The 19,067-nt window shown below is 31.2% G+C and overlaps 1 protein-coding gene across 1 annotated transcript; it reads left to right on the top strand.

The window, feature by feature from the left end:
- The first annotated feature begins 229 nt into the window (after positions 1 to 229).
- Positions 230 to 9,390, top strand: LOC139092702 (mid1-interacting protein 1-B). The gene is made up of 3 exons (XM_070643220.1): positions 230 to 688; positions 7,973 to 8,111; positions 8,401 to 9,390. Exons 1-3 carry the CDS (start codon positions 666 to 668, stop codon positions 9,022 to 9,024), a joined length of 786 nt encoding a protein of 261 aa, XP_070499321.1. The 5' UTR covers positions 230 to 665; the 3' UTR covers positions 9,025 to 9,390.
- The last annotated feature ends 9,677 nt before the right edge of the window (positions 9,391 to 19,067 follow it).

The following is a 19,067-nucleotide window of genomic DNA, read 5'->3' as shown; positions in this document are numbered from 1 at the left end:
GATATTAAGTAATTTATCAAAAAATCAAGTAATCTTTGAAAAGTCATTAGAATAATTTGTAAACAAATAAACGTGAAAAGTGGTCAAAATTGAAGAAATTAAAGCTAATTAATTCAGACAAGCAGCCACAATAAGGACAACAGCAGATCACTTTCCAGTGTAAAAAATCAGCTAACCTTTATTTAAAAAGAATTGTTTGGGAAGAATAACTTCCAGTTTAAGAGAAAGAGTCATATTGTCCATACATAAAACTCGAGTCCCACAATAAATATTTAAAAATTATTAAAGTTTTTTTGATTTCTTGATATTATATTATTCAAGACATTTGTTAGTTAGTATTGTTTATAAATTGTCATTGCACAGACCAGTTGTAAAACAGCTCGATGAATTAAGTGATGAGATATTAAAGAAAAATCCAGAAGATAATTGCCTTTTCTTGTAGGAAATAAATAAAATTAAAAGTGAAAAAAAAGTGAACAATTTTTCAAATTAAAGTGAAAATAAAGAAAATAGAAGCGGTGAAAATCTGAAGAAAATTATAAAAAACTAATAATAGAAGTCAAGCAAAGCTATAATAAATTGAAATAGAATCCAAAGTGAAATTAAAAGTTTTTATTAACAAATTTTCAAATAGTAAAACACAAATAAAATACTAGAAAGCCAAAATGACAAATATTGAGAACAGCCGGTAAGTTTTAATCAATTAAGTGAATTATATCCAAACATCCAGAAATCAAATTGTTGCAAGTCATATAAGATCCAGACATAAAAATTGTCAAGTGTTAATTGAATTATGTCTACAACTAGAAGTATCCATAATCATTGATTGAAAAAAAAAAGTTTCTTCTTATCGGCCCCGACTGACTGTAGAAAGGCACCCTCTATAATACAGTATATATCGTATGACTTTGGAATTTAAGCCAATCAGAACACGAGAATTGCACGCGACTGGAACACAAATTTTAATGCTGTTTGGAAAACTTCAAGTGTATGAAAAAATATTGGATTTTTTTAAGGCGTTGGACGTCATGCGAAGAATGGAAAAACTTGAACATTCTATGGGAAAATTGTAAGGAAAGGCAGAAAAAAAATTCAAAATGAACGATAGACTGCACAAAAAAATTTATTATTTTGAAAATCAATTCGCGCGTCTACTTAATTTATGAATGACCTCTCTCCGATTCGTATATAAAAATTACAGTTTCTTATGCAACTTGACATATATTGAACATGTAGAAAAAAAATAGACGAAAAATGTATTATTTCTTCTTTTTTTGTATATTATATTATTTTTTTTTCGTGTATATACGTCTGTTTGAAAGAAATCATGTGAAGGCCATTCCAACAAATCCAAAACCAACAACAACAGACAAACAGCAATATACAGTTTTTTTTTATGGTGTGTGCATCTATATACCAACCAAAATATTAAATTATGTTACTTTTGTGAATAATAGATTAACAACTGGATGATTTCTCAGCTCTAAATGATAAAAAAAAGTAGTAAAACATATTTCATGACCTGTGCTGCTTTTGTATTAATCATGCAGTGTGTTTTTGATTCTGACGTCATATAACATCCGATGCTACTGACTACTGACTTTAACAGAGTTGCAAAATTAGGACCTGTCATAGATAAAAACCGTAGAATTCTTTGATAATTTGTATGGTTTTTCTTACAAAATATCAAGAACCATACAAATTATCAAGAATTTGTAAGGTTTTTGCCTGTGTCAGGCAGTTGTTTCGCAACTCTGATATTAAAAATACTAAATAAACGAAGAAGACAACAACGAATAAAACTTGGCACGTAGATTATTTAGATGCAATAACCAATTTTTTAATTCCGACATCGTCCAAGTGTCATTAACTTAATTATGTAGTGTGTCTTATCACTAAACAATCTGAACATATTGGCGAATCCATTAACTAGTTTTTCTGGGTCATTTCTTTCACTTTATTATTCTCATTAATTTTATGCGCAATTGTATTTTGGAATTACAACAAAAGCCTAGCCTGACTTACCATAAATAATATGCAATCAAAGCTTGTGTGTGTATGCATCCAGCCAAAATCCATTTTCGACCTTTCCTTTTTCTCAACATTAGTTTTGCCGCATAATCCAGCTCCATAACTACATATCACGTGCTGTATTAAGACTTTCTCGACTGCTCGTCTCACAGCTTTTTTATTGTTTCATGTACCAAAAAACAGCTAATGCCGACACATTACATACTTAATAATGTTAGCTTTCATGTTTATTTTGGTTGCTTTTACGTAAGATGAGACACAGTTTAACTTTATAATTTTTAAGAGATATTGACTGTGTATTTGTTCTGTATTGCTTACATATTTGCAATTGAAATACAATTTTTTTTATGAATGACAGTGAATAACTTTCGTTGACTAATGAATCATATGATGACGACTCACATACTTAGTAATGAGTATTTTTTACGAAATATACAGCTATAGTATTGAAGATAAGAAGAGGAACAAAAAAAAAGCTTCTAATCGAGTGTGTTTTGTTTATTTTTAGAAATGGATTGCAGTTTTATGGTGATATGCGGCATATTTCGGCATCGAAATTCAATTTTAACGACTTTGTTATGCTATCTTGTGTGAGGAATTAATGCCATTTCCTTGAGCTTGTTGTCAAACTTGATCGACTCGATTGCTTTTCCTTCATAATTAAAGAGTTTAAAAATGGATTTTTATGTAAATAAATAATGCAACATGACCTGATGTGTCGGAAAGGCTTCGTCTTCCTTAAAATTTGACTTGTAAATTAGTTTGTTATTGATAGAAAAATCAAAAAGTTTCGTTAATTTCAAACTGCATTTTTCGGTTAAATTTTCAAATATTTTTCATCAGTTAAATTTTTATTTGAGAATTTTCGTTAAAACTTTCGTCAAAATTTCAAAATTCTTTCATCCGATAAAATTTCAAATATTCTTCATCCGTTAAATTTTTATTCAAAATTCTTCGTTTAAACTTTCGTCAAAAATTTCAAATTATTTCTTTCCGTTAAATTTTCAAATAGTTTTTTTGCCAGTTAAAGGCTAAAATTCAAGTTCCTAGCAAAGTCATGCAAACTGATGCAAACAAACAAGTCGGTAAATAACATATTGATGCATAAATGAATATCGATATAGGTGAAATAGGCTAAACTTCCTGAAAAAAATTAACAATTCAATTCTATAAATAAACATAAATAGTAACACAGTGACTTTACACCTTACTCGATCGAGTCCATTTCCTTAATTTCACATGTAAATTTTCCTCATTTCTCATGCAACTAATTAAATCACGAATCATATATTAAATTAAAGACAAAGAAATAAATAAAATAGAACTGACCAGGTCGACTAAAAATTGCCGTAACTTGATCTTTTTTGTCGACTTGTGTGTCCTCCGCGAGACGATCACAGGCGATTAAGTTCAGCAAAGAATGCAAAAAAAAAAAGTAATTAAATGTAAATTTTCCCTTTCGCTCTAAAGTTGATTGAACATATTGAAGGTCTCTTTTCACTCTCGATTCGAGTGCGATAATAAAGAAATATGTGCTAAATCATCATTATCGTGTTGTTGCTTAGCTTGATAGTTGTGGTAGCACAGCAGTGAAATGTATGTATGTAATCTGCTGTACCTCTCAACATTCATGTTATTGTTGCTCATTCCATCACATTCCAAAACACTGTCTTAACAAATATGTATCGAGCATACATACAGACATACAGTTCATGATTGCAGCGTACGAGGAGAAACAACTTTCGCTGCTCTAGTGGTCAATTTCGCAAAACAAAAACAAAACAAAAAAAATTAATGAAAATTTCATGAATCGGTAACGAATTTATTGCATGCTAAAGAGCTTTAATGACTTGCTGTTATGTCCAGCAGTGCTTCAGTCTTGATATCAACTAAGCCCGACCCTGATTATCTAAATTCTACGGAATTAAATATCGCTCTGAATTTTCATTATTTCTCAGCTCATTTTTCTTGCCTTGATAGTAAAGCAACTTGCTGTGCTGTATATTTTTTCGTGAATTGGCAATGACTTTCCTGCGATTGTGTGCGTTTTAAGCAGTTTGCTTAGGTAAAGTTGAATATTATTTTTTTTAATACGCACGTGTATAGCTATGGCTATGTTTACACACAGTCTTATATACTTAAACATCTTATGTGCTGATCTACATAATGTAAATGTGCATTTCATTATTATTATTACTGTTTATTATCACGATACGATGTTGCTGATGAGGCCATAAAAATTAGCTTTATCATGATAAAGATATTGTTTGTTGATTGACAAAATGTCTGTCTGTCATAGTGAAATTTGAATTTTATTTGACGGTTAAATTTTGAATTCTTTTTGACCGTTAAAGTTTAAATTTATTTCTACCGTTATTCAATTTTCTTCATAATTCTCTAAAGAAGCTTGACAGGCTTCTTACTCAATCTAGCATATACTTAATACATAGTTCCAACACCGATGAAGAGACGAAGTATATAACAACCTAAACACACCAGAATACGTGCATTTATGTTATCGATAATAAATAAAAAAACGATTTGGCCTTGGAAATTGATGCGTTTCCATTTTCATTCACATTTCTCGGTTGGCTCGAATGAACAACAATGGATGGCAGAAGAAATAAGCATTTTATGTACCTGCCAATATAACTTTGATATCAGATTGATCAGGCAGGGGGAAATTGTGTTATGATGTCTAAAATGATGATTCTTGGGAGGTTTTGAGGTTATGCTACCCAAAAATCCAATTTTCGGTTCCCCTAACTTTCAAATGACCCCAACAAAAAATCGCAAGTAATGAAAAATGATGAGACTTTTTTTGCACACAAACACAGCTTGACTGCTTATTAATTCAGCAAATTAGTACAGTCCAGTGAATTATTGCGCAAAATTTGTCAGTATTGAGGTACTCGCGATATAATTGCTTACTTGATGCCATAAATGAAATTGTATATAAGAAGAAGCTGACAAAACTGTAACAAGGAGATGTGCAGCCTGCAATTGATGCACGGCAACTCATTTAAAATTCCAATCGATGTATTATTATGTCATCTCCGAGATTCCTTACGATGTAGACATACAGGAATGATTAATCAAATCAATGTGAATGCCATTAAATATAGATGATTATCATACATAGTAAATTGATGTCTGAGTAATGCGAAATCCATCCCTGATAACCTGTATGCTTGTTCCTATCAATTTTGATAACGATATGGATAATATGGCAATGAAAACAGTCATTAGTGCAATAAACTTGACGTGTTGTTGTAACTGTAAAGTATTAAGTACCGGAAAGTGCACATGACCTGCTGTACATGTTATTTAAATGCCATTCCTTCAAAATTCTTGCAAATAAGGTTCATTACACTTCAAACTCGTGTTTCCATCAAGACTTTAAGCCAGTCTAGATTCTTATCAGTAGCTTATAGCCATGCTTATAGCAAATTCCTCGTCGGACTACTTTCTTGTGCCACGTGAAGCTTTTTGTTCAGTTCTGAAGATTATGTAAAAACATTTTTTTTGGTGGTCAACTAACGGTCAGCTTTAATGCCGACACACCCCAGACGCTGGCTTACTTTATAATTATCTAATTCCTATTCACACGCGTATTGATTTTTTTGTTAATGAAAAAGTCAGCATGGAGTAATTTTGGAGTTATAGTCCATGATAATGAGGGTCAATGTGGGTATCTGGATCTTGGGATCTTGGATTCAGTCCAGATGGTTAGTCCAGAATTGAAGAAAGTCTACAGATTGTTTAATGATCAACCAGGAACAGTCTAGAAACTCAAATCCCAAATTCCAATACATTTGGTCAAATTAGACATGATTTACAGCCAAAGACTCTTCTAGATTCAAAATGGTGTCATCTATGCTGATCTTGAACGTGAAAATAACGTGTGTGCTGCAAAATGGTGCCAATTGAACCTTTCATGTGAAAGTAGTTTGTCGACATCAGACAGTATGGCACCAATAGCACTTTTTGAGCAGATTTGAGCAAATAAAGCTTACGTGAGACTTAAGAACTTGAAGATTAAAGAATAGTAAACAATCAGGATGTAACTTAAGTGTTCTAAATGCCCTATCCATCAAGAAGATCTTGGAATGTTCTCGAAAAACAACAATTTTGATTGAGTTAAGACGGACGTGTCGAGAACAAAGTTATAAATTATGTAAAGTACAGTACGAGACTAAGGTGGTAGAATTTTAATTGATTGGTAAATATTGATTGGCAATAGAATTGCGTGAATATCTAGCACGCCGGAATTCATTAAAGCTTTTATATTTTGTTGAATCAACAGTGGGAATCATTCATAAGGAAAGAAGCATTAAAAACTTTACATTGATGTTGCTATTGATCTATGCTAATCAGATAGATAAAGGAATTGAGTAACCTATAAAAAACAAGAAGAATTTTTAAAAATTCACAGGTGTCTTTCTAGTCTTCTCGGTTCATTTAGAAGATCTTCTCATTTTTTTTTTGCGTTCGTGTCTTTTGATGCTTTGACTAAAAAATCGGGTGAAACACGTTTCCAAAATAATCATTTTGAGTTTAACTGCTGTATACTTAAGATTTTTTTCTTGTGTCTGTAAAGCTCATATGGATTGTGAAATTTTGGCCACAAAAAGATTTAAGATACATAAGACGACACACAGCAATGCAGCAATACATGGCTATCATTGAATATATAAGAATTAAGTCTTTTTTCGATATCCGTATCATTGGAATGTAAAGTTACACGTTTAGAAGTTTTATGATTAATTAAGTCAAATATTAGATAAGATTTACATTTTTATAGCACGTAGAGTTTATGAATGAATCGCTGACTATAAAATAAATATTCGATATATGTATCTTCTCAGTACTTGAGTGCTCAATTCTCTGTTGGTGGTATTAGTGCGATTACATCAACTTATAAATAACCTTACGAATTGTATAAATTGTGAATTTTTCTTCTTCTTCTTCTTTTGCTGACTACTGCTGTTGTGCTTTACGCGAGATTGAAACGCTTTGTTAAATTTAATTTACATTTAATTATTTAATTTAATAAGACTTACCTTAACTCTGGAATTTAAATCAATTAAGCTTAAATACGATTATTTAACAAAGGAATCAAATGTGTTTATGTTCTAATAAGGGGTCTACAACTATGAAAATACTAGAATTTGTATGGTTTTGAAATTTGAATTTCAAAAATACGTTGGTTACAATAACGAGTTTTTGACATTTGTCTGATAACAATTCTTGTTGATTTTGGTATGAAGCATATCTTGAATAGATAAGGTTTATCAAAGAGCACTAAATCTCTAGTTGCACAACGCAGTTGCTATGCCTCATCGCTTTGTTAATTGCAAAATGTCACAAATAAGCTGACTCAAGCAAATGGACGCATAGAAATTAGATCTACTGCTGCATGTCTACCGAGAATTAAACTATGAATAAACAGAAGTCTGACTAATGCCTTACTAGTCGAACAACTCCAATCGATTGCCATTTTGACTATCTAAACATCAATTACAATCAAAGACTCATCCAGTCAGTATTACGCCTAATTCATCCATTCATATGAACATCATTCAATGCCCTTGAACTCTAATTCTCAAAAAAATCCGACTCTGAATCTTAATATGACATTGCTTCAACTTGAAAACTTGGTTTTGATCAGATGATTGCTGTTTTTATTTATTACTTCCCAAGAATTAATTCTGCATGGCACTGCTAATGTCAAACGATGAGCATGTCATTAATATTTTTGTTGATCAAAACAAGTTTAATTTGCAATCAAATGAAACCTGGTCTTTAAAAAAAGTGGAACCTAATAATCATCACCAGGTTTAATTTCCACTTTTGTTTAATGACCATTGACCAAAATAACATCCTCTGAAGCAATTAAACATAACAACTAACCGTGAATTTATTCTTCTTTATCTTACAGGAACTGTTTACGTCGTATTATTCACGACGATAAAGAAATTTCAAACCAAAGTATCATCAATGTCATTGAGAGATTTGTAAAAACTGTCAACTTGATGGATCAAATGATTTTGGTACCATCACGGCTAATGGATAGTAAGGTAAGAACATTAACCATATTTCCACATTAAAAATAGACACAGAAAAATCACTCAAGTTTAAAATTAAATCAGATGATCCATAAAGTCTCTGAGAGTGAGCAAAAAATAACAAAAAAAATCATACGATGTGTTCTATTTTTAAAATGCCGGCTGATTTTAAGCCACACACAGTCTGTTTTTCTTTCCTTATCATAACTCAGCTACAATAAAGCCTCTCTCTTTATCTTTTATAGTTATGAATCACATTGAATGTCAAGACTAATAGATTATTTTGATTAATTTTTTACAGGTTGGTGACTCAAATGACACTGTCAAGCCAGCAGTTGAAAAGACATATCATCATCATCATCATCATCATCAAAATAAAAAGAAGTCATCAAACAATATTCATGATTGTTTGGAAAATACAGATCTACATGAATTATATCTTATGTTAAATTCAGTTAAAGTTGATTTATTGTGGGGCCGTAATGGACAAGAAGAGGAAACGACTGAGACAAACAACAAGAAGAATAATCAAATTTGTGAAAATAATACAAGAACAGATGTTGTAAGTGTAACTGAGACAAATAATAATCTGTCGGCTCCACAACAGACAACAACAACAACAACAACAAATACAGCAACAACAACAGAATCACGAAAAAGTGGTCACGTTCGTCAACCAAGCACAGTGTCTTTATCATCCTCAAATTCAAGCACGATAAGTGATAGTGAGAGTGAAGTATCATCAAATGAAAATGATTCAGGAATTGAGTCTGAGAATCAACAAAATAAGGGACGAAGTAATGAGGTATCAAAACAATTTCGTACACATCTGCTAGGTTTATATAAAAGTCTCGAGGAGATGACCGAGGCAGCCAGATATTTAACAGCGCGTTATCAAAGTGATATGGGAGTGGGTGGTTGTTAAAGGAATTAATCACATCCATTAAATATTTTTTTTCTTTTTTTTTATTATTATGATTATATATTATATATACTTTAATTTCTGTATTGCATGAAAGTAGTAGGATGCTCTCTCTATCTACATTATCGTCTGTTCTCGTACTTCTTATTTTCTGTGCTCATTTAAAGTCACTCTTTACTCTCTTTTCTCGTTTTTTTCTTCATATCATAATTCTTTTTGTTTATCATAAACAAGTTATTGAGCTTAAGAACTAGACATTTTCATCGATGCATTGACTATAAAATGTGCAAAAATTAGATTAGAACCATACAAATGTTTCTAAAACTATACAATTTTTTATATACATTTCCTACGCTTTTATTAAGCTTTTATAATGTTCTAGAAGAAGAAAAAAATTGTAAGGTTTTAGAATACAAATATTGTAGAATTTGTAAGGTTTTGAAGTTATTTTATCCCATTTTTAATTTTCAATTGCTTATTTTTTTCCAAATATATACTGCATTTTTAGTTCCTTCATTTTCCACACAGTTGGAAAACTGATGGAAAAAATCCTCATAAAAAAAATATAGATATAAAATATGCTTAATTATACTGCATTGATTTTATCATAAAAAAGATGAAAATAACTATTAAAGTAAATAAATTTTAAAATGATTAATAATTATATTGAAATTAAGCAATTGGTTCTGGTCAAATGAGGCCTTTTTTTATTATTTTCTTCAAAAAAGTATATAAACATTTATGATTTGGATATCCAATTTTTTAATTATTATTTTGGTGCATTCTTGTGAAGCAAATGCGTATATTATATTCACTTTTGTCAGTTGTTCCTTAACAGTTTGGGACTTGAGGTTATGTGTGGATAGTATTGTGTGATCATAGACTGAGTAGTCTGAGATCAAGCACATAAATCAGTAAGAGATATAGAAGGAAATTTGTAGAATTTTTGTGGCTGAGACAGTGTTGCGCAACATGTGTGTCGTTGTCACACTAATGTAGACAACCAGTCAAAAATTAAAACAATTGTGCCGTGTTGTCTAAACTATTTTGTGTCACGACACACTTTGTGAGATTGCAACGCCACACTTTGTTGTGACGACTAGAGTGTCGCGCAACACAATTTGGATTACACTGAATTAAAGTATTATAAATCAGCTCCTTCTCAAAATTATAAGCTTTATGAATATATAATTCTTTGTGCAGCTAGTATGGCCAGTCCATACAAGTGTTTGACATGAAGTTCCTTATAATGCTTGAAGCAAATTCTAGCTACATACTCAATTACTGATCAGTATGACAAAAATGCGCAGTTAGTCTTCATCTAATGAAGATTATTAATTTTTGAAGTATATTTAAATAAGCTCACTACTTGAAACACTATTATGATTATTAATAAATAATAATTACTATAGAATATTGAAAAAGCTTTATGTTAAATTTAAAAAATATGCCCGGGAAAGTTAAGAAAGTAAAAAAAAAAAACATTAACTGATAGACATAAAAAACAATTATGATAATTAAAACATATAAACAGATATGAGAGAGTAAAACAATACTTTAATTTAATTTATTATTTAAGTCATCCACAACAAAAAATGATGAATGAGCTATAAAAAAATGAGAAAAAAATCTAAAAAAAAAGTTAAAAAAAAATTGGTGGCCATTTCTAATTCGATCATATCTCAAAGCTTCGTTTGAGCTTTGCTTATAATTATTTTTGTAAATTTTTACTAAATACGGTTTTTCCTTCAAAAAAAATAAATAAAAATATTGCTTGGTATTTCCAATATTGTCAATTTGAATGATTATTAATCCAAATAATTATGCAATAATGGCATAACCACCACTTGAAATAAATATTTGATTGTGATTCTTGTGGTTGAATTGGTCATAAAGTGAATTGTCTGGAAATATTTTTTAATCCAGGATTTATCTCAGGATCATTTGTAAAAAACTAATCGACGATCTTCAATTTTGGATGGTTTAGGAAGCTAACAGGCAAAGATACCGCTTTTAGGTACTGAAATAGTCTGTCTATACCATAAAAGTATGCTCTTTGCCTGTTAGGGAGGATGGTTTAGTTTTGAGATTTTAAGGTTAAATCTGAAACTAATCCAAGAATTAATCCGATGGATTAAAAAATTGAATTATGCAATTTGAAAAATGATTTGTTGGATTTGATATTGATTTTTAAGGATTAAAATGAATCCAAAAATTCAAAAATTAATTCAAAAGATTCAAAATTTAACCCAAAAATTCAAAAATTAATTCAAAAGATTCAAAAACTTAATTTAATAGATTAAAAAATGTTACATTCAATACGAAGTTTAATCCAGCGGATTAAAAATTTAACCTTCAAGATCAAAAATTTAATCCAGCAAATTTTAAAACCAATCCAAATTTGAAGATAAACAGAACTAAAACTGGATGACAATTCACTTTATCATAATCAACCGTTAATTATTCATCTAAAAATCTTATTCTGTTAACTAGTTCCCTCTTATATTCATAAGAATATGCATTCAAAAAAACATTGAGAAATTCATACGTAAACAAAAAAAATTTGTAGGAAATTTTGACACTTTTTTTTGTTGAATCATTCTGCTGAAAAATGCTTTTCGCAACATTGTTGCCTTTATAGATATGTGTATTTGATTTTTTCTAAAAAAAAAGAAGTTTCGAGACTTTAAAAAAAAATTAAAATTGAAAATTTGTTAACTTTTCTTGCAAATGAAGTATATTGCCTCAATTTTTGCATGCTTATAAGAGAAACTATTAAATAATTTACAAAATTGAGTAAAAAAAAATGAATAAAATTATGCAAAAAAATTGAAAAATCTTTCGGAAAAATATAAAAAATCCATAAAATGTGTTGAGATTGGATGGGACAAAAATGGTGGTGACGTTAGGGGTTTATTCAGTTAATTTTAACTTATTTATATCATTCGAATGTAAAAAGAAGAACATAATTGCTATAAAAACATATTTTGATAGGTGAAAAAAAATAAAAAAATATAAAAAAAAATTGGAACTATCAAGTTAGGGATGTACTCTATGAAACTACTATATTCCATTACTTTTACTGTATGAGTTTAGAAATAACAAAGAAGTTTTTTTCATTTTTTTGTGTTTTTTTTTTGTATCTTGTCATATATGAAACGCATGCAAACGCGATTCAAACACATACACTTAATATTATTATAGTTTAATTAAACATATTTATTTTACAAAACAAAGAAATGTTCAAAATTCAAGGTGAAATTGAGTTGCTCGACGCATTATTAAGATCTGAAAAAGGGATTAACTCTTTTTTATTTTGACCGTAAATCGAGTCCAGTCGAGCATATCAATGTCGTCTTAACAACAAAATTTGAGAATATGCAAAAATAATTGGCATTTTTGATGGAAATTAGAGGTTGTTTGAAAGTTATTAAAACTTATTATTATCGTTGGAATGAACTTGAAATGAAAGTTTCTTGAACTTGACTTCTTTGAATTGTTGAATTTAAATGTTTTCGTAACGGAAAAAATTTGAATTTGAGTTCAAAAAATGTTCAAAATAGAAAAATTTTGAGTTCAAAAATTTGAAGTTTTTCGAATTTGAGTTCAAATTTGAGAGTTTTAAATTTGAATTTTAGGTTCAAAAAAGAGTTTAACGGAAAAAATTTGTATTTTTAGTTCAAATTTGAGAGTTTTAAATTTGAATTTTAAGTTCAAAAAAGAGTTTAACGGAAAAAATTTAAATTTTGAGTTCAAATTTGAGAGTTTTAAATTTGAATTTTAAGTTCAACGGAAAAAATTTGAACTTTAAGTTGAAAGATTTAAGTTGAAAAATTTTCATAACGGAAAAAATTCAAATTTTAAGTTCAATTTTAACGAAAAATTCCAATAATTTTCACCTCAAAAATTCAAAAGATTTCAAAATTCCATAAAATTTCTTTCATCAAACTTTCAATCACCTTCAATTTCTCGCACCAATGCATCCAAATTGAGCAACAATTACTGCGAAACATATCCAAAATTGAAGAAAAAAGATGAAGATCTTTAAATGACTGTTTCTTATACTTTTTATGGGTTTAATTATAAAAAAATTTTCATTTTTGTTTCTTTCTATTGGATTATATAATTCCTTTATTCGTCTGTGTGTGCACACGTGTGAGAGATAAAACGAGAGACATATGTAAAACTATATGGAAATCATCATTAAATGATTGCGAATCAGATAACATGCTTAAGAAATTTCCAAAAACTTAAAATCTTTTGAAAAAACCTACATTTTTTTGATGTTATCTTCGCAATAAAGAGCTTCAAAACTTTACTATACTGGATATGAAGCAATTCACAATGAAATGAAAGGAATGCATTTGTCAAAAAATATATTAAAAATATGTATGAAATTGGTAGTTATTTTCTTACAAGATAGTAAACACACAAATATGAAAATTTATGCACTTGAATGACTTTATGATTTATCCAAAAAGATTTATGTTGTAAATTACATAAATTGATGTGCAGAGCTTGAAGTTGAGTTAAGCTATAAATGGATTAATCAGAGTGTGGCCGTCTCAAATTCGAGTTTTTCGACATTAAAAATTCGAACAATTCGAACTCAACTTATTTTAAAATACAAATTTCCGTTACGAAGAAAAATAAAAGTAACGGTCAAAAAAAATTTGAATATTAACGACAAAAAATATTTTTTTGAAAAAAATTAACGGTCGTTTTTGAGAAAGCCACAATCTGGGATTAATGTAGACTTCAATCGACTAAAGCTTCATATGGAGTAGAGTCGACCAGATTCGACTTTTCCATCCAAAATCCATAAACTCAACTTCCAGCTCTGACAATACGAATCGTGTGAATTGGACAGGTTTCTATCTATATAACTATTTAAAAACTATATAAAAAGCTTATGTGACAAAGAAGAATAAATTCGTGGCTGACCATTTGCCTGATGATCAGCTTTAAAAATCACACACGCATTCAAAATATTATAAAGAAAAGTCGAAACTCAAAAAGATGACAACGAGTGAGAAAATGTAAAAAGATTCACGTGCATACATTTAAATTACCTGAGAATTAATAAAAATTAAAAATACGTCTGGATATTAAAAAAAAATAGTAAAAATAAAAAGCAAAAATTGTTTAAATTGAAATATGAAAAAAAAAGTTAATTTTACTATATTGAGACTTTTTAAGTTCTTGTAAAACAAAAAAAAGAGATAAAAATCAAATAAACATTAAAAAATAAAAAAAGAGAAAATAAGAATCAACCAAGGAAGGAAATGATTGTAAAAGTAATTAATTTGTAGACAAAAAATAATTAAATAAAAATTTAATTTAAACTTAATCTTTTTTGATCTTTATTCAATTTTTATTAAGGATGCATGTTAAATATTTCAGCAATAAACTCTTTCAGATGCTGTAGATCAGCCTTTGGTCAATTTCCATGCGTCTTTTACTGACTTACTTACTTCGATGGTCGTACAGATCCACTGTGATTCAAAGTCTCTCTCAGATGTCGCCTAAAGTTGGTTCTATCGCCGGCTTCTGCCTGCCAAAAGCCAATACCAAATGCAATGCGCCTTTTGGCATTCTTAATTTTACGTCGTTGCTCACCATAGCCCCGAACTAGAGCTTGACGCCGAATCAAATTTTATATGAAGTCTTTTTCCATGCAAAATTTGATTAGACTTTAAGCTCAGCCCGGTACAGATATGGATGCTTATTTACTTACTTTAGTTCACTGACCATACAGATCAATTGCGATCCATGACCTGCCATAAGTATCGCCTGAAGCTGGTTTTATTGCTAGCTTCCACTCAATTTCTAATACCAAGTGCAACACTATCTCTATCGACAATATCGAGTGCTCAATATCTCGAATTGTCAGAAGTTATCGAAAGATAGAGCTGTCTACAGACTTTTCTTAAATGCGGCAATGGGCCCGTGTGCGCCCCAGTTACGTAAGTAAGTAAGATTTCTTAAAAATGCTCAATTATATTGATTAAGAATTCTCATAAACACGGCCATCAAAATTGGCAACACTCCAATGAGGAGGCGCTTCCACTGGAGTTCGGTCTCCAAAAGTCCGGACTTTTTGGACTCCAGACTCCAAAGTCCTGCCAACTCTGACGGCTATTTATCCGAGTATGCTCATTGTCTTTTTGGTAGCTCCAGAAAATATTTCGCGACATACTTAAAATTCTACACGGAATAACAGATGTCTAAAAGTTGTTGGTGTAGGTCAGTGTTGTTCAAACTGTGTGTCGCCGAAAATTTGTTTAAAATGCCATTCAATCGTCAGCAATATGCGGTTTCCGAAACAAGTTTGAACAACACTAGAGTACATTAATGCATCAATAGGTCATCAAGCAAGCAAATAACCAGGAAGAAATAAAAATTTCCGTCTTAGTGGGTAGAATTAGTGATTTTATCTTTATTCAATCTTGATTCTTGGATAATTATCCTTGAAACATGAAATATGGACATTCAACCACATGCACCTTATACAGTTCTATTGGTTATTCTGTTGCTTAATGGGAATTGATACTTTTTGGAGCAGGGGACTGTAGCTGCCAAGGAGGGTTTGTCCAAGAACTGCAGGTCAGGATTTCCTGCGATTTAGATAGGTAGGCTTGAAGTTTTTGGCTATATCTTATAGTTCAAGGCTGCAGACACTTGAATTTTGTGTATGTAGGCATTGACAATGAACTTACATTTAACTAACTGCAAATTGGTCTGAATCTTGTGTACTTACTTACTTCGTTGGCCCTACAGATTAACATTGATACATGACCTCTCTCAGATGTCGCCTATAACTGGTTCTATCGCCGGCTTCTGCCTGCCAATTGCCAATACACTGAATTTTGTGTATGCAGACCTGTAGTTATGGACGAGCCTTAAAGCTAAGCCATCGCGTTGACGGCAAGACGTGAATGTACTCTAACGGCTGTTTTGGATCCAATTAAGTGTCGAAAATAAAATTTGCCGCATCATGGTTGTTGCTTTCTAATTTCTCAGAATCTACAAAATTCTGCATACATTTCAAGCTAATTTGCAATTTAAAGAAAGGCTTCCAATTTTATTTGCTCTTTCTAGCCAAACTGTCGAGGTCATTAACTTATGACATTTGACCATATCTATCAAATCTGTCATGCACTTCACCTAGCACGTCAGTCAAGAGAACAACAGCAAAAAATCCTAAACATCCTAAAAGCTCAATCTAGTTAAAGCAGAGCATTTAAACGAACTTGATATCAAACCATCAAAATTTCTGCGTGGGTTCACACGACTATCGCATTTCCTGCCTCCTTTATCAATAATGAACTGAATAATCAAGCAGAGATAGCAGCTGTATCATCAAAATATCTAACTGCAAATTGAATGCTGTTTACATGCTTTTGATGTGTTTTGAATGCTAAATTCACAATTGTCGGCATGTACTTCCCCCCAAAAAAATATCTCACATCCACATCTTTCACCCCTGTCTACAAATATTTTACGTTTTTTGTTAAATGCCATTCCTTATATGCTTATAAATAATTTAAGGTCATTCCGACTCTAAAATATGAAAAAAAAATCTCAATTTATTAAAAAAGATTTGCGTTTGTATGTGACTAAAGTCCATTGAGAGTATTCGCATTTTAATTGACCATGACGTAACATTCAGCATGTCTCTAACAGTTTTTTGTTTCTAGACTCAATTACGAAGAAAATTCGAGAAATAATTTTTACATCACGAAAAAAGATATTGGCCATAAAAAAATGTTGATATAGAGTGAATCCATGTATTTATTAAATATGTAGCTTAAGAGGCAATGGACAGACGAAGAAAGAAGATCTCTTTTGTGTATGTGTTTGCTATCATTTACACATGAACAGAGCTTAAATATCGATTTGATGAATAAATTAACAATGTGATAACAAAAAAATTAGACATACACAGATATAGATTTTTGTAGCTTGAAAAAAGGCACGCCAACTACGAGTGAGACTTAATTTGCATATCAATTTGGCTGTAAAATGAATTTGGGTTAAGAAAAGTTTTTTGGAGATGACAAAAAAAAAATCCGCTAAATTTTAAAAATCTTGATTTATCGATGACTACTGGATCATAGACGAACTGACAAAGAACATGCTGACAAGCACCTTCAGTTGGGAGAGTATGCTCATTGCCGGTTAAGGTATAATATGAACTATACGATGCTTCCAATATACCCGGAAGTTACTCGAAAGGCGTGTTACCATCAAAAAATTCACGACTACAAAACTACTTTAGACCGGGTTAGACCTAGGCATCAACTGGCAACTGGACATTAACTAGTTACAACGTATTTTTGTCCACTCGAGTAATTGTCAGTGTCTTCCGCTTTTCAAATCAGATTTGGCAGGACCTTGACATTCGAACCTTCAAAAATCCAAAAAAGGCGTTCACTGTAGTCCGCAGTACACAAAAAATGTTCCCATGATCATAAGTAAATGAGTCCAGATTCAAGTAAATTCGTCTTCACAACAGAATCCGGAGTCAAGTGGATGTAATATCCATAATGGAGTCCAAACTCAAGTGAGTGCGTCTCCAGAATTTAGTCTGCCTAACTATGATTCAGTTCATTAAGATCCAGAGAGATTTTAGGACATTACCCTCACAAGCAAAGATACCGCTTTTAGATATGGTAGTGGACACTTCTTTACCATGAAAGTATACTCTTTGCATGTGACGACTGCTGTTTGAAGCCTATCATAGGTACATTATGTTAGGCTTGTGTGCTATCATGGGTAGGACTTGTGTGACGCGTCTTCACCTTATATGTTTTAAAATGGACAAATGAAAAATTTCTCCTGACGAGTTTCGAACCCATGCTCGCAGGGCTGTTACAATAATATTGTACCAAACTACTAAACCATTCCGCCACCGAGCCACTTTGACTTACAACGCATTCTTTACTATTTAATCAATAAAAAGCTATATAAAATTCCCTAAACACTACATGCTCTATCACCTGACTGATATAAGTGCTCCAAACTCATAACACATACCCACATAGCGTGTCTACCAATAAAAATATCTCACAAATTTGGCAATTCCTCATAATTGGTCATAAATTAGTAACTTTTTGTTGTTGCTCGAATTAAGCTACCTTTTATGTTTGAAAAGTTCAATGAAACTAAGCAGTTCTCGATGTTTCTCTAAATACTTCCCTCAATAATATTTAATTAATTCATTCTACAAAATGACATTAAGTCTATTTTATTTGTAAAATATGAAAAAAATCTTGCTTTTCTAGTTTACATCTATGCAAAAAAATAAATATGAAAATATTGATCAGTCGCTATCACTGTAAAAGCGACTAAAGTCCAACGAAACTTGGTACAAACACTTTTTCTTCTCACAGCGGTGTTTAAGTTTTGATTTAAGATGTATGATTGTGGATATTGCGAATTTATTAGACAGCAATTTATGTATTTGATGTTGTGGTCACGTTTGGATGATATCGTTATGATAAGGAACAGTTTGTTGACTTGACAACTATAAAGAACAAGATATGAAATCTGATCGTTCTTACTTTTTAGAATTTTCTAAGTTTTAAGACTACCCGAACAGCACAATGTGTTCCATAGGGCATCTCTTATTCGCCGTATTAACGATAAGACGGGAAGTTGCTCCAAGGACACCTTGACGACCTGTTTTTTGCTTTGAATCACACAAACCGAGTCGGAGTCACTCTAACAGCGAAAAAGCACACGAATTCAACTAGGCTGTCCCTGGAATCGAACCCGGGACCTTTGAGTCGACTGCTCGACTGGCTAACCACCTAGACCATTGCCAAACACGACTGATTTCGATCCAATTTTAACCTGATCGGCACCGAATGGCGATCTTAAAGCCGAAGTGTGCTACTCGGGTTAACCGGAGCGTGGTGGCAACAATGTTGCGATCGGCATTTCAATAATCAAAAGTATCCAAAATCAGCCGGGTTAATGTCATGTAGGGCAACTAAGTTTCAATCTTACATTTAATACAAAGACATACCGGCACCCTACAA

Source organism: Chironomus tepperi, unplaced genomic scaffold (assembly GCF_022539635.2).
Source record: "Chironomus tepperi strain 1889 unplaced genomic scaffold, CSIRO-AGI_Ctep_v1 contig_309, whole genome shotgun sequence".
In the NCBI taxonomy this organism is placed as follows: domain Eukaryota; kingdom Metazoa; phylum Arthropoda; class Insecta; order Diptera; family Chironomidae; genus Chironomus; species Chironomus tepperi.
Note: the sequence above shows the minus strand (reverse complement) of the source record. Positions and strands in the feature narration are given on the sequence as shown.

Excerpts from the sequence above, each read along its gene's own strand:
- LOC139092702 (XM_070643220.1), top strand. The coding sequence starts at position 666 with ATGACAAATATTGAGAACAGCCG. Across the intron at positions 689-7,972 it reads ACAAATATTGAGAACAGCCG|GAACTGTTTACGTCGTATTA; the intron begins GTAAGTTTTAAT and ends TTTATCTTACAG. Across the intron at positions 8,112-8,400 it reads CACGGCTAATGGATAGTAAG|GTTGGTGACTCAAATGACAC; the intron begins GTAAGAACATTA and ends AATTTTTTACAG.